General features: G+C 38.2%; 2 protein-coding genes across 2 annotated transcripts in view; both read right to left on the bottom strand.

Moving 5' to 3' along the window:
* lig1 (ligase I, DNA, ATP-dependent) overlaps positions 1-4,804 on the bottom strand; it is a 72,145-nt gene extending 67,341 nt beyond the window's left edge. Inside the window, exons 1-3 of the mRNA XM_034153139.1 lie at positions 4,655-4,804; positions 3,440-3,502; positions 887-1,064 (exon numbers count right to left, since the gene is read on the bottom strand). Of these exons, the coding sequence (XP_034009030.1) occupies positions 887-1,064; positions 3,440-3,502; positions 4,655-4,671 (258 nt within the window). The 5' untranslated portion in view covers positions 4,672-4,804. The remainder of the gene's footprint in view (positions 1-886; positions 1,065-3,439; positions 3,503-4,654) is intronic.
* Positions 4,805-6,005: 1,201 nt separating this feature from the next.
* On the bottom strand, positions 6,006-16,960 carry LOC117500129 (ETS domain-containing transcription factor ERF-like). The gene is given in 6 exon segments (XM_034152828.1): positions 6,006-6,398; positions 10,068-10,152; positions 11,281-11,401; positions 13,421-13,533; positions 13,536-13,654; positions 16,900-16,960. Coding segments are annotated over 6 exon segments (786 nt in total). The 3' UTR covers positions 6,006-6,111.

Genomic DNA, 16,960 nt, shown 5'->3' on the forward strand with positions numbered 1-16,960 from the left:
GAAAGAAACTCACATTCTTTAACAACCTTGAGTTAACTAATAACTTGAAAATCAACATGTTGGAAATGTCTTTTTAAAAAAAGGCAGTTCAAGAGGCTTATAGAAACAAAAGCAGCGACAGGTCCAATCAAACTGTCAATTTGCCCCTGCACAAATGTCACAGTTAACTTGTTGCATTAAGATAAGACTTTATTTATCCAGAAGTTACAAAAATACAATAAACACAGCAGCACAATAATAAACCTGTACACTAACAGTGGAGTAAAAAGAGCAATTCAATATCTACAAGAAACATGAAACATCGACGGTCACATAATTAATGTAAATATTAACAGTATTTAGTAGTGCAAAAAAACGTAGTGGCAGATACGTAATTGCACGTTACCATAGCACATTATTAATAATAATAATATTGCACATGTTATATAGCAGCGAGTGTTTTGTAATGATGGTATTTATATTAAAAGGTAGGGTAGGTAAGAATGGAGAAACCAGCTCGAGTGCGCTAGAATTTGAAAGTACACAACCGGAGAAAATCTGCCACTTCCTTACAGAGCCCCTCCTCCAACACACACGAACGCGCACATGACCAATGAGGGCACGAGATAAGTTTGTGCACAGATGGAAGGCTGACAGGCAGGTAGGCCATCCAGTTATTTTAGCCGGGCCGGCTCAGATGATTGGTCGTGCTTTTTACAGTACTACGGCTTCCACAGATGACATTTTTTTAATGGATTTATTGTCAAAGCATTTCATATATTCATTGCTATCGGGATGTTAAGAGCATTCCATGGAATATAACCAAAAGTGTTTCTGAAGTGAATTACCTACCCCACCTTTAAGGGATTCAAATCTATTTATATGTGGAAGTGTAGTGCCTTTTTACCTTTTCTGGTTTAGCCGGAGCTTCTTTGTCTCCGGTGGTAGCAGCAGCTTGCTCTTTAACAACCGGAGCTTCTTCATCGTCGCTGTCCAGGATCTGACGGCTGCGTTTCACAACCTTCTTGACGGGTGAATCCGCTTCCTGGACGCCGTTCTGCACCTTCAGAGGACTTTTGGAAGGTCTGGGGAAGAGCAGAGACACAACTTAGAAACTAGTTTATACAAATAAATAAAAGCAGCAAGTCTCATTAATTTGGAAACTGTCGTGGCTTCCTTCCTTGTTTTATCTATCAAGCCACTAGACGCCGAAAACAGACATTATTTACTCGTTTTCTTCCTTTATATTACTAACAGTTGAAGAGTTGCTTGGCCTCCGATGGTTTGGAGGATGTTATGCAATGTGTTTGCTAAGAATAAAATAACAAACTTTTACACATGCAACAAATAAAAGAGGCAAAACTCAAATAAAATAACAATCAACTTAGGTATTGTTTCTTTCGTGATAAGGCTTATATAACTTCATAATTTAAAGTGGACCTATCATGCTATATTTGAATAATATAGTGTAGGACCATACCTATATAAGGCATATTTATACTTTTTTTTTTCAAAATACCAAACAGATCATGCATTTTAGCCATGCCTCATTTTGCTCAATTTGACAATTTCTAGCTCTGGGCAGATTCAGTGAGAACAGCACCATCTACTGGCCTGGCATATGTACTACAGCGTCTCCAGCGCTTTCGAACGGCAATGGCCGTGGCTGTCTCCTCCTGATTGGTGGAGTTGGCCCAATAGCCGTAGCGCCACCGTCCTGACGTCAGGACAGTGTTCAAATCTGGATCAGTTTTTATCAGATCCGTTGCAGCTCCTTTTTTAGAGATTTGGGTATGGAGGAAAATAGAGAGGGTTGTGTTTTCTGACACTTGGTGAGTTCCCTGGAACACCGGGGACACATATTCATGTATAAAAGACGTACAAAAGTGCATTTTGCATGATAGGTCCCCTTTAAAGGGTAATTGTACGGTTAAAAACTGTTCCTCGACGGCGTCTTTCTAGCCGGCTCACTGTCGCTTTGAAGCAGGCGCCGTGGGAATTGTAGTCTTTTATAGTGTGTTGACTACAGACGTCACAATTAGGTGGCCTTTCTTATAAAAATCTAAATACTGGCTCTAACAGAAACGTTAAAAAGCGCAGCCACAAGATGCTGTATTAAGAATTTTAGATCAATAGCAAAAGCAGAATACATTGATCTGAGATGTATAAAATAAAAAGGCAAGAGTCGTGAAAGAGAGGTCAAAGCCATCGTGAAAAGATCATTACATAAGGCGCATTAAAGAGGGTTTTAACTTCTAGTCTAGAGATAATGAACACGATCATTAAAACCGCTCAGAGATGAGAAACAGACGTTATTATCTCCTTTCATTACAACGCCAACAAGAAGTTTGACTTAGCAAAGATCAATGATTAGAGTGATTCAAAGATAATTGCCCATATTCAAGCTGTCAAAAGGAGTTTTACCACAAAAATAATCTTGAATATTATCTGATGGTGTGATTTAGTTTACTGATGTCCAAGATAATATTACTCGCACCTTCATGAGCCATTCAAATGTTGCTCGTCTGACACTTGTTTTAAGTGGGATATCATTTCAAAAAAGAATAACCAGTTCATAGCAAGAATAATCAAAACAGTAACATAATGAATGGTTCAGTCAAGGAGGGACATGTGGATCAAGAGTGCTCTGAATTCATGTGAATTAATATCTTCTTCTACATGTTTGTAGTTATTTATATAATTAAACAGAATGACTTAGGTTAATTCGGTTAAGTGGACCTATCATGCTATATTTGAATAATATAGTGTAGGACCATACCTATATAAGGCATATTTATACTTTTTTTTTTCAAAATACCAAACAGATCATGCATTTTAGCCATGCCTCATTTCGCTCAATTTGACAATTTCTAGCTCTGTTTTAGCAAGGGCTGATTCTGTGAGAACAGCACCACCTACAGGCCTGGCATATGTACTACAGCGTCTCCAGCGCTTTCGAACGGCAATGGCCGTGGCTGTCTCCTCCTGATTGGTGGAGTTGGCCCAATAGCCGTAGCGCCACCGTCCTGACGTCAGGACAGTGTTCAAATCTGTATCAGTTTTTATCAGATCCGTTGCAGCCCCTTTTTTAGAGATTTGGGTATGGAGGAAAATAGAGAGGGTTGTGTTTTCTGACACTTGGTGAGTTCCCTGGAACACCGGGGACACATATTCATGTATAAAAGACGTACAAAAGTGCATTTTGCATGATAGGTCCCCTTTAAGTATACAGTGGATAGTATACAGATAGAACAATAACAAAAGAGCCAGGGGTATGTCACACTGGACATGATAGCCTTGTTGTTTGTCAAATTGTATAGTAGTTATTTCTGAACATCCTTAAGGAAAACAGCTAAAAAAATATGTGTTTTGATCGTGAAATTCACATTATATTGATCATACCAATGTAAACATCCTCATGGGTGTGTACTAAAGAAACGCTTGCATGGCAAAATCTTACTTTTTCACCGCTTCATTTGAGGTTTTCTTCTGAACATCTTTGCCCTTGGGCTGAAAGAAGGATCTGATGGAGGAGGAAGAGGAACAGTTAATGGCCTGATGGGCGTTAGCATGGTCATTATCAGTGAAACATTAAACATTGATAAAGAAATAGTCATTAAATACAGTACATTTTGCCAATGACAGCTGGTATGTGTGCAGTGGTGTAACAAAACTAATACTTTTACTCAACTACTGTACATTTTGAGGGACTTGTACTTCACTTGAGTATTTACATGTTTTGCTACTTTGTACTTTTACCCCACTACAATTCAGAGGTTAATCATTTACTTTTACTCCACTACATACATTTATTTACCTTTAGTTTCTTTGCAGATCTGGATGAATGATGTGAAATATAATCAAGTGTTAAATCAGACTTTAGTTCCACCTGGAGTAAATTCACAAGCTACCCTGCAGTATACAAAGTCATTCAAACTAGCTGCACCTTTACCAGCTTTGATAACACTTTAATGATCAATCATTATAAAAACATATCATATATATTATTCTGAAATGGACCAATCTGCAGATCGACTACTTTTACTTTTGGTACTTTAATTTTGATGCTAATACTTTTCTACTTTTACTCGGTAACATTTTGATTGCAGGACCTTTACTTGTAACAGAGTATTTATATACTCTGGTACTTCTACTTTTACTCAAGTACACGATCCGAGTACTTCTCCCACCTCGTACGTTTCATGCGTAACGTCATCTTGATAACGAACGTAACGTTACGCAGACGTAAGTTAGCAAGCCTCAAGATAACATAGCTAAAGTTACGCTATTGCAAGTTCTTCTTAAACTGTTTCTCGTATCAACCGGTATCAACACCAATTAGCTAGCGTTAACTGTCATGGTTTAGCTTACATGTTACACATAACTTGGACGATATGACAAGAGGTCTTATATTTGTTTTGGGCAAAAAGTGAAGCATTTCTTGCCCAACGGATGGATTTAAAATAGACTAATTTATGCTAAAGCTAGCTTACAAGCAGTGCAGTTAAGCTAACTTCACAGTCATGTAGGCACATAACTACCCATAAAAACAACATACAATACACTTAATAAGCTAGTAGGAAAGGTAATACAGATTCAACCAGTCCAACCAGTCCCAAACCTAACTCTACTAACAGTTAACTAAATATTAATCATTTCCGGGCTTTTAACTTACACGATGCTCCTCTGCATGTTGTCTTCAAAAATATTCCTTCACCAGATAAAAAAACAAAATGTTAGACTTATGGCTTAAAGCACAGTCAGGGTCCAACATCAACACACAAAACACAGACTCCCGCGCTGCAGAGTGACAAAATACAGAGAAATATTCGGCGCCAAAATGACATCTCAGCCAAAGATCGTCAATAAAGAAAGAGGAGTCACTTGATACATTTTTGATTTCCGGTCCGCATATTTGGCTCCTATGATAAAAGACTTGGTTTTTGCTCTAGTTTTGTTAGATTGACTTGGATTTGAAATAGTAAATACGTTGTAGCCTTGAAATGTACTTATGTAAATAGAAAGGAATATCATTGTTTTCAGTTTTCTCTTAACAGATTTCAATTTGAAAAGATAACACACTGGTATTGGGAATGTGATGTCCTTAAAAAACATCTGCACATTACTATTTAATACGATTTAAATAACCAAAACATTTAAACAAGAAAAACCCCTTCAATTCTAAATAGCCTATGGGTAAACCCTCACATTAAAAAAATATAACATATAAGGACGTTATTTAGAAATGTAACTATGTCTATGTTCTTTTTTTTACACTTTTTACGCTGCTATGAACAGTCTTGCACTAATGCACATTTCTCAAAGTTATTGAAGTGACTGTTATTTTGTATATATTGATTGTTGTGCTTTTATTTAGGTCTTAATATGTGCATATGTACAAATGTGTCTGTTGATTGTGTATATATATATACATATTTGTATACATATTTATATATATTTGTATTTTCTTATTCGGGATTGTGGGAAAAGGTATTTCGATCTCTCTGTCTTTACACACAAACTGAAAGATTGACAATAAAGTTGACTTGACTTCCCATAGGCTAATCTGAATTGGAGTTAGGGTTCCCGAAAATAACCACAGAGTGACACCTCTTTTTTCCTTAGACATCTTTGCTCCAACTCTCTCCCGGGAAAATCTGAGCTGTAAAGAAAGTGTGTGTTGAGATGCGACTGCCCCCTGTGGTGTCGGAGTGGAAACTTCAGTCACCAGCAGCTGGTCCTGATGCTGTAAAGAAGACATTACACTTTCCTTACATGGCCATTTCACCGTGTCTTTTTGAATGCATCAATCCTTCATTCATGTAGGCAGCTCTTATTGTTATGTATGTAGACGTAGGGAGGGAGAACGCAAAACAAACATCTGAATAATGCAAGTTGAGTGCAGTGTTTTATTAACTCAAATGCAATGTTGTTTACAAGTGCAATTCCCCAACTGTGGAGTAAGTGCTTTCAGAGGAGAAGTGACTTCCTCAGTAGTTTATATCAAAAACACACACACACACACATCATGGTCCAACTTAATAAATAATCTGAATAATAAACTACTTTACAGTTACACAAAATGACAAGAGATTTGAAGAGGTAAAGCAGTCCATCTGTTGCTCCTCTTCCTCACTCTCTCTCCCCCACATTCCTCTCTTCTTCTTCTTCAGTTTGCTTCACTTCTCCAAACCGTCTTCGGCTGATGTGGCTCAGATCCCATCCTGCGAGGCTCTTTTGCTGCCAGCCGTTAGCGCCGATGTGAAGGTCCGAGGGGAGAGGTGGGAGGCCCGACTCCCTAAAGTTGACCCCCGGATGTGAAGGGGGGGAGGAGAAGGGGAAGTGGAGAGCCCGGGGCATCGAGATTGGCTTAGGGAGGCAGCATGGGAGCAAGAAGGGGTGAGGCATGGGATGAAGTGCTGTCAGGAAAACAGAGAGAGTCAAAGGGAAATATAATGAGTTTCATGCATGTTATTTATATAGCGCTTTTCCTGGTGCTCAAAGAGCTTTACAAGCAAGTAAAGAAGAAAAATAAGACAACAGGAACTCAGATACACGTACATTTATCAAGTTCATGTCGCATTTGTATAAAAAACGATTTGTTATATTGAGCTTTCGGGGGTAAATTGGGCTTAAAGGGATATATTTGGATGTTTTAAAGTAGGGTTGCATGAGAAATGTATACATAGTCAGTAAAACAGACATGAGTGAAGAAAAGCAATGCACTGCTGTGGACAGGAACAACAGCAAACCATATTTTAGACAACTTAAATAATCAAAATCAGATTCAGTTTACAATATATTTATAATGTTTTAACGATAGACTTTCCCGATGACTTTAAATAGTTGTTTTTGTCAACGGAGTCTAGCGGCTTCAAAGAGAGCATAGATAACTTAAGTTCATGATCTGATGGGCTGTTTGTCAGGAAGGTAAAGTAGGTTTTTATACAGGTTTAGTTGGAAATCATGTATGCTTAATATAACTAATATAATTGAGCATACAATAAGTAACATGTTATTAAGTAAGTTTAAGAGGTGCTGGTATACGCAGATTTGGTGACTTTTGGACAAAGCCAGGAAGATAAAAAAGTTAAATATTATAGTTTAGGCATGCACTTTCTTTTAGGAAGTTAAAAGACATTTTTCTCACAAAAGAACATGGCTTTGTTCCCTTGCTGATACTCCTGTCTGTTTCTCCAAACTGTGTGTGTGTGTGTGTGTGTGTGTGTGTGTGTGTGTGTGTGTGTGTGTGTGTGTGTGTGTGTATGTGTGTGTGTGTGCGTGCGTGCGTGCGTGCGTGCGTGCGTGCGTGCGTGCGTGCGTGCGTGCGTGCGTGCGTGCGTGCGTGCGTGCGTACGTGTGTGTGTGTGTGTGCGTGTGTGTGTGTTCATCTACTGTAAGAAATATGCTGAATCCTGACCTCATACAACCCCACTTTAAAAAAAAACTCTGATATATCCATTTAAATCAAGTGTATGTCCTTCGCAGCAAAATGTCTCTTTCACTTTGGCTATGCTGAACATTACAGTCTGTATAACACAGATTTTACCTTTGTACGGCTAAAGTAATGAAGAAAAAGTGAAAAATAAGAAGTTGAAAGCTTGAAAGTTCATTCTTGATCTTGTTAGTTTGATCAAAACAAACTCAAGGTTCACTGTTTTCCAAGTCAATAAACTCTCTGCAGAGGAAGAATGTGAAATGAATTTTGTTTTTTCAACAACATTCATGTATTTTATATCAAACTTTCTGTTGCTTCTATTTCATTACATTTGTAGTAAGGGGAATTAAAACCAAATATTTTAAAAAAGCTGCATTATATAACAATTTTCAAGGTAGAAGAAGAACATTTCCCTTTGATATTCACTCTCAAAAGACTCCACAGTTACACCCCAGATACTTTATTCATGGTTTCTTTTACAAAACAGAATTTGTCTTCAAGGTGAAGATTGAACTTCATCCTAGCATTACTTCACACATCTCATGTCACCTTGAAAAAGAAAGAAAGACCAGTGAGGCAAACCAGGAGAGCAATTTCTTGTGACTTGAACTCACTGAGATTTCAACACACTATGATTTTGCAGCGAACGAGCATTTAAGAGTGAGTTATGTGATGTGAAGTTTAGTAAATATGAGGGGAAAGCATTCTGATATCCAGCTAATACTGCAATTACTGAACACACTACAAAAACTCGAAATATTGCCAAGTATATTTCTCTAATATCTAGTCAGAATATGTCTTTACACTTGATATAGGACATAGTAACTTCAGAAGTAACACTGCAGTGAGATAACGGGTCTTGTTTTTAGACAATGCATCATCTTGTTAAGTCAAATAATCTTATTTTGAGTTGTATCTCAGATGAAACACATCTTTTTTTTACATATCTATTAGAAAATCACCAGAAAACAGAACACTTTTGAGCATTTGCGGCTTATTTTGTTACACAACATTTCCTGATTCTGGTCAAATATAGTTCAAAATGAGTTCTCCAGCTAATTACAAGATCTGATTTATCTAAATATCCCTTCTTATTTCAAGAAATCTTACCAAGCTAATTTGCACTTGTTCTATTCGCAGACTTTTGCACTTATTTCAAGTGAAAACAGCTTGTTTTCATTATTGTTTTTGGAACAGCATTTTTTCCAGTGCATTAGGAGGATCCAACGAGGGACTGTACCAAACTAAGTATTGTTAACATATCTCTGTTCTTCTTGCAGTTGATCCCATTGTTGTCCGAAAACATAAAAACTCATCAATTAATGTCACATGTTTCTTGTTGAACAGGGACCGAATACATCCTCCTGTTGTAAATACTAATTAAAACCCCAAATGTGTATCAATCCATGGCTGAAAATAGTCCCCAACAAATAAACAATTTACATTTTTTTCAGTACCATTTGCTAAAAGGAGATTTCTGAGCCATCCTTTACAAAAAAATGAAGTTTTCAAATTGGTGTAAGGGTGTGGTTAGTATGTCTATGTAATGCATTTGTATGTATGCATGAACAAAGGAAACTCTTTATGGTTTCAGTTTTCTCACATTGTATTTGTATTTCTTCCGTTCAGTCACAGCAGCAGCGAGATAGTACAACTCAATATTTACGATCTATTTATGATATTTATGATTTATTTTCCTTGTAAATATAATTGAGTGTTCCTTACACCCCTTCCTTTAGTAACACCTTTATATACTTTGCTCCATTTGATTGTTAGTTTTCCTCTTTGAATATTTGTGTACACTGTTATCCTGCTTACTTGAAGTAAACGGTTATTTTGTGTTTGTTTGTAATTATTGAGTGTTCTTGCATTTTAATGTGTGTGTTATTTTATACCTCGGGACTGTGGGAAACAGTATTTCGATCTTTCTGTGTGTACAAACATATTTTGAGATTGACAATAAAGTTGACTTTGATTGACTTTGATAGGGTGCTGCAACTGCCTCTCATTTTAACCCTTTGAACCGTGTGATCCATTTGTTATGTTAAAGGTGGGGTAGGTAAGTTTGAGAAGCCAGCTCGAGATCGCTAGAATTTGAAAATACACAACCGGAGAAAATGTGCCACTTCCTTACAGAGCCCCTCCTCCAACACACACGAACGCGCACATGACCAATGAGGGCACGAAATAAGTTTGTGCCCAGATGGAAGGCTGACAGGCAGGTAGGCCATCCAGTTATTTTAGCTGGGCCGGCTAAAATGATTGGTCGTACTTTTTACAGTACTACGGCTTCCACAGATGATATTTTTTTATGGATTTTTTGTCAAAGCACTTAAGATATTCATTGCTATCGGGATGTTAAGAGCATTCCATGGAATATAACAAAAAGTGTATCTCGAGCCGGTTTCTCAAACTTACCTACCCTACCTTTAACAATGGGCTTTGGGCTATTTACACTTTGTAGGCTTTGATAGTCAAAGGATTTGTAGACACAAAGACAAATAAATTACGTTTTTCCTTCTTAGATCCAATATTTGTGTTTCATTATGCATTCACTCTCAGACAGACTGAATACACAGCCACAATACAACAGAATAAATCAATGATTTGAGCTCTGCAGATGTTCCTGATGTGCAGGTGTGTTTGTTACCTGTGTCTGTCAGCGACCTGGATCCTGAACACAGAGGAAGACCACCCTCAGGAGGGAGAAGAGGAAGAGGAATGGTCTGCAGCAGCTGGACGCATGGAGGATGAAATGAAGGGATGATTGAAATGTGAACATGCATCCTTTAATAAAATATGATCTGAAGCTGTGTGCACAAAATATCAAGAACACCAGGAATATATTAGTGACTTATTTAATATGTAGATCAGAGGAAAGCAGCACTTCAGATGATTAAGACATTACAAAGTGAAGGTGTTCCTGATGTTTGGTACACTGGTGGCCTCATTTAAAACTGAAACATAATCAAAACTTAATTACAATACATGATATCAAGAGTTGTATTCAAAACCTGGATTTCAATTAAAAATTGTACAATTTTAAATAGCTTTCAAACGGATAACCTCAGCTGTTGGTTTGCTTGAACATGATATTACTTTAAAACGCTCACTCCCCCTCACATTACAGCATCGGCCAGACGCTCATTTATTATAATAAATGATAACATTTCCAGAATTATTTCTATTCAAATCTGCCAGTTTTGTATTAAATTATAAAGTTGAGGTAATTATTCTATTAGAGTCGGCCCATTTTTATTGAATAATGCTGTTAAAGTAATTTCTTTTGGAATAAAACTCTTGTTAAATAGCCGCTCATGTGGTGAGAAAATTAGTTTTTAAATGACTTAATGTTTAACGGAATATGGCATTTTTCCAAACAGTGAAGTCCTTTAAAGGTGCCCGATTCTGCTCAATTTCATATCAGTATGTCTCTACTGTGACATGTCTCCAGGCTTTAATGTTCAAAAAGCTCTTTATTTTTCTCATACTGCCTGTGCTGCAGCACCTCTGTCTGAAACCAGAGCCCAGTCTGCTCTGATTGGTTAGCTGGCCGGCTCTGTTGGGATTGGTCAACCGCTTAGAGATGTCCCGCCCCTTAGCCTATCGCGTACAATGAGTTGGAGCGCTATAGAAGCTCCAGTGTTACGTAGTGAGCAAACTTTGGGATGGTAGCCTCTGCAGACCATTCACATGCACACAAACCATACAACAGAATAACAGGAAAGGGTAAACCCCAAAAAGCATAATAGGGCCTCTTTAATCTGTGATATGAGATGTAGAGGTGTGGAGATGACCTGATGGCTGGGTGGAGGAGGAGGAGGTGGAGGTGGTGGAGGTGGTGGAGGTGGAGGAGGTGGAGCAGGTGGAGGAGGTGGAGGAGGATATCCCGGATAGTTGACCAGGATGAGTTTGCTGAAGTTGAACTTGTAGGTGAATCTCTTCCCTTTGGTCTTGTGCAGGATGTGTTTGTTGTAGTAGTATCTGGAAGAAAAAATGTTCTCTGTGTCAGTGTGTGTGTGTGTGTGTGTGTGTGTGTGTGTGTGTGTGTGTGTGTGTGTGTGTGTGTGTGTGTGTGTGTGTGCGTGCGTGCGTGCGTGCGTGCGTACGTGCGTGCGTGCGTGTGTGTGTGTGTGTGTGTGTGTGTGTGTGTGTGCCATGTGTTACAAGATTACATCTGTGGGCATTTTACTTTTTAATTTGACAACATATGTTAGCGAGGAGAACATTTTATTTACAGCTTCAGCCTGAGGGAGAAGCTGCACAGAGAGGAAGGATTACACGTTATGGTTAGAGAACAGTGTGTGTGTGTGTGTGTGTGTGTGTGTGTGTGTGTGTGTGTGTGTGTGTGTGTGTGTGTGTGTGTGTGTGTGTGTGTGTGTGTGTGTGTGTGTGTGTGTGTGTGTGTGTGTGTGTGTGTGTGTGTGTGTGTGTGTGTGTGTGTGTGTTTCTTAAAGTAAAATAAGTAATACCGTAGAAACGCTCTGTTACAAGTCAGAGACCCACATTTGTTTTTTCTTGGTTTTACTATAAGTAGAAAAAGTATTAAAAATAAAATAGACTTAAATAAATACTTAAAACCAAAACTACAAGTACTCATTATGCAGAATGGCCATTTTTGAAATAATATATATTTGTATTTGACATCCTAATTCATAATTCCTAAGTTGTTTATTATATATAATAAATGTATAAGATAAAGCTGAAAAGTAACTAGTAACTAATGCTGTCAAATAAATGTAGAGAAGTCAAAAGACCAATCTGTTTCTACCAACTGTAGTGCAGTAGAAGAATAGAAGTAAGCATAACATTGAAAATACTCAAGTTAAAAACCTCCACAATATTCTTAAGTACAAAACATGAGTAAATGTAGTCACTTTCCCTAAATGTGTGTCAGTATCATGTCGTCTCATCACCTGAGTGCACGGCTGAGTTTGTCGTAGAAAAGTTTGAAAAACAAAATATACTTAAATGTACCAAACCATAATTCCTAAGTTAGTAAGTTTTGTATAATATAAAGCTGAAAAGTAACTAGTAACTAATGTTGGCAAATAAATGTAGAGAAGTAAAGAGAACAATATGTGAAGTGCAGTAGAAGAATAAGGTAAGTAAGCATAACATTTAAAATACTCAAGTTACACATTATACTTAAGTACAAAACAAGAGTAAATAAAATACATATTTGTATACATATTTTTATATTTGTATCATTTGTATTTGTGATTGTGGGAAAACGGTATTTCAATCTCTCTGTCTGTAGACACAAACTGAAAGATTGACAATAGCGAGGCGAAGTCCCTCCCTTTCCGGGGGAGCTCCATGGGACCTTATTTTGGAAAAAGTATGTATTGAAGTCAATGGAGAGAGAAAGATTATCTTATCCGTTTGAATTGTGCCACAAATTACACATATGATGTTTGTCAATTTAAAAGAGAATTTTACAAGTCAAAAAAACAAAAATGTGTCGTAAAACTGTGAAGTAACACTTGTTTTTATGTGAAACCGCTCAATGAACTACATCTCCCGTCTCGCACCACACACCAAGATGGCCGTCACGTTGGCACATTTCACTTCTTTCTTTCAGAATGAGGCGAAAAGTATTAAAAGAGGTGAAAATCACTCCAAGTCTGGGCATGTTGAGAGCTGTACATACACACAAGGGGAGTTAGTCGGTTCAGTAAGAGCCAGCATGCGGGACCGGGACTCTGGGATTTGTAGTCTTTCTAGTTGCGTATTTGTCATAGTCTTATATTTCAACAGTTTTACGACAAACTTTGACTTTTTTGACATGGAAATTATTATTTAAGATTGACAAACATCATATGTGTAATTCGTGGCACAATTCAAACGGGATCAAAAGATAAGTTTTCTCTCCCCATTGACTTCAATACATAATTTTTCCGAAATAAGGTCCCATGGGTCGGAAGTAGACTTCGCCTCTCTATACAGTTGACTTGACTTGACTTTGACTAAATGTGTGTCAGTATCGTGTCGTCTCATCACCTGAGTGCACGGCTGAGTTTGTCGTAGTTCATGTGAGGTTTGCCCTTCCTCTCCCCCCACAGCCTGGCCAGCCTCTCGGGGTCCCGGATCACAAACTCTCCCCCACTCCCCCCCCCCAGCCGATGGCTCCGGCCTCCCCCCCCCCCAGCAGCTCCAGCAGGAAGTGCCACAGCTGGACCTGCCGGGACCCCGGGGACCAGGAGGGTCTGTAGGCCCAGTCGGGGAACAGCACTGCTGGGGAGACAGGAGGAAGAAGAAGCGTTAGCGACTGGGGGGCACGGACAAGTCACTTAAAGGCACAATGTATAGATTCATACAAAAATAGTTTAGTTTAGTTTATTTGTTTATCGTGTCGTGGACAGTCCTCATTGATCAACTGTCACAAAAAACAATAACTGGGGCCCACGCTCTAAGGAACATTTTAGCAACTATATTTTCCTGAGGTTAAACGTGATTAAAGCGAGACATTACATTAACTACCCGATAGTTTTCCAGCAATGTTAGCTAGCTAAACATCTCTGCAGCCAACTGCTTGGAAGAAGAAGCGTTAACGACTGGGGGTCACAGTCAGGACATGCCACTTATTGCTTAAAGGCACAATGTATAGATTCATACAAAAATAGGAGTAAACTGTTTTGGTAAACAAACATTTCAACACGTAGCATTGGTGGAAAAAAGCGACAATCTAATCACACAGCAATAGCAAAGCATCGGGTGGTCATGGGGAGCTAAAATGCCCCATAGATCCATTAAAAAACTACTTATCAACTACAGTAAAGGGTGATCAGATTTGACTCATGTTAAACGTGATTAATCCGAGACATTACATAAACTACTGGACAGTTTTCCGGCAATGTTAGCTAGCTAAAAATCTCTGCAGCCAACTTGACTCAACACTTATAAATGCAGAGTGTTTCCTGTTTTTATTATCCACCAGCCAGGTCAACGGGAACACCCTAGACAACAACCTTTATTTAAATGCCAAATATCCATTTTAGTGGTAACCCATGTATATTAATCTGTGACAGACCGCTGTTTAATGCACTGCCGTCGGCCCATGAATACGTGAAGTGTCCTTGGTGAGTTAAGAAGTCAGTAGTAACCAAACAGTCTGAGGTAACAGGCTCAGTAATGCACAACACGGTAATGACAGGGATTCTGTGTTTTTAAGAGGAAATCTGTGTCTGCTATTGCTCTAATATTTATTTCTACACCCTACTACATCACCAGATTAATCCATGGTTATGGTGCTACTGCTAATCTTGTATTTGCTTGTATACCAATTGTTTCTGAATTGTACTGTTGTTTGCGCTGCCTGTGTTTTGAGCCAGCAGCTATTGGTTACTCCAATCAGAATCAGAATCAGAAATACTTTGGTAATCCCAGGGGGAAATTGGTTTTCGTATCCCTCTCTCAATCTTTGCGAATGACTCAGAAGTGAGTAACGTATCTGGGCATTAACCTACGGTGGCCCACAGGTGTAAACACGCTACAACGGCCCAAGACAACACGTTTAAAATGTAAGTGGTTTGGGCCGTTTTAAAGCATTTGCACCTTTCGACTAAGGTAAGCAAGGCACCAGATCGTAAGCATGTGTGCAAGATGAAGCTACGGCATTTTGGGATATAAACTATATATTCTTGCTTGCTGCACCATTGTCTAATATAACCATCTGCTTCAAATCTTATCATTCCAGATCTGCTGAGTCGCTGGTTTAAGCTCCAATTAGGCTCATGTGCAGAGGTTCCTGCATCCGTATTATTTGTTCGTTTCTATAACAACAATGTCCCAAATGACTATAAATTGGTTGTTGACAACACATTGAAATATGAAACATTTCACCAGTCAAAAATGACACTTTATCTAGAGCCAGAGCCGACACAGAGCATGTTTAATTATTTATGCTATTATCTTTTGTGGTGATCATTAAGCTTTGTTTTTCTTTTGAGTAAAACTAATCGCTCCTCCATTAAGAGAAAAACAATTTCAAGCTCATTATGTTCACAACATGATTATGTGTTACAAAGTTTTAAGTTTCTCAGAGGATAGACAGATATCTGCACATTTTTCATTTAGATATGAAGAAAGTGTATTCAGCATAATGCACCTCACATCCTGCTTGTTTGATTATGCTCATGAAACAAAGCTGCAATTTAACGTACGAAAATGCATAATTCGTAGCTTAATGACACGATGTTTGGGAGATTGAGTGTTTGTCAAGACGTGATGTTTGACAATAGTGAAATAAGCTAACATCAGGGGTGAAATGTTACTAAGTACGTATACTTAAGTACTATCCTTAATGCAAGCTGTAAAATCATTACATGAAACTTCATACTTCTACTCCACTGCATCAAAGAGGTTCATATTGTACTTTTGACATGCATTTATCTCAAAGCTTAAGTTACTTTATAGGTTACAGTTGTTCATCTCCGAACAACTATCCATTGAAAACTATGTGTCTCCAGATGTGTTTGTTCAGTATGTTGGTAAAAAATTGCAGGATGAAGTGTTTCTTTGAGAGCTTAAGATAAATAAACTCTTGCATTGACAATAGAGTGATACAGGAATGAGTCCTTAAACCCAGAAATGAGTTGGCATTTTACCAAAATGTTTACCAATGATTTTTGTACATCTTTTTGGTAAGATGCCTGAAATAAGTTCTGTGGTTAACACAATCTGAAGAGTATTTACAGAACGTCTGAAGCTTTTTAAGTGTCAATAAATACGTTGGTTGCAAACGAGTGTGTAAATGAGACGATTAAACGTCATCATGCAAAACGTTAGCCGCCTTTAGCTTAGCTTTGTTGACGTGAAGTCATGTGACCGTGCAGCTGTAGTTCCTCTTTAGAGCCTTACGTTAGCTATTTACTCCTGGCGATTGCATTTACGCTTCAGAAATCGAGTAGTGTTGATATGTGGAGATTATCCTGCTGAACAAAACGTGTGAGTGTCATGAACGTGTGCATGCCAAAAATCGTATTTTCTGCAATAACGGAAAAATGAACTATCCAATTGGCTTTTTGTCGAGGGACTCTTGCAATGCTATATTCCGTGTCGGCCTAATATTTATATATATGATCTTATAGAGTGCACTGATGTAGATTAAACGACCTGACAGTGAATAAAGGAGTTTAAACATATATACAGCTGTAAAATGCAACACATGCCACAGTGGCCACAATCCCTCCATAAAAAGTTGCAATAATTAAAGTAAAGAATAGTGGGGCGCAAAAAATGACAGGTCAAAATAGGGCAACTTCAAAATGTGTTATTGTTTTCAAAAATGTGTTCCGCATTATTTGTCAGGGATGATTTGACTGTTGCTTTGTTTTTATGTGTATCGTGCCTCTGTACAGGCTGCAACACACTGCAATATATAATAATTCTTACAAAAAATGAACAATCACCCACACAAACGACATCCCACACAAACCCACATTATGTAAATAAATAACAGAGAATAAACACACTCTTACTTCGACTCCAGTAAGGCGATGAAAGGTGTCCCGCTGCCGAGGAGCTGCAGCTGCACTGCAT

Source organism: Trematomus bernacchii, unplaced genomic scaffold, assembly GCF_902827165.1.
Source record: "Trematomus bernacchii unplaced genomic scaffold, fTreBer1.1, whole genome shotgun sequence".
In the NCBI taxonomy this organism is placed as follows: domain Eukaryota; kingdom Metazoa; phylum Chordata; class Actinopteri; order Perciformes; family Nototheniidae; genus Trematomus; species Trematomus bernacchii.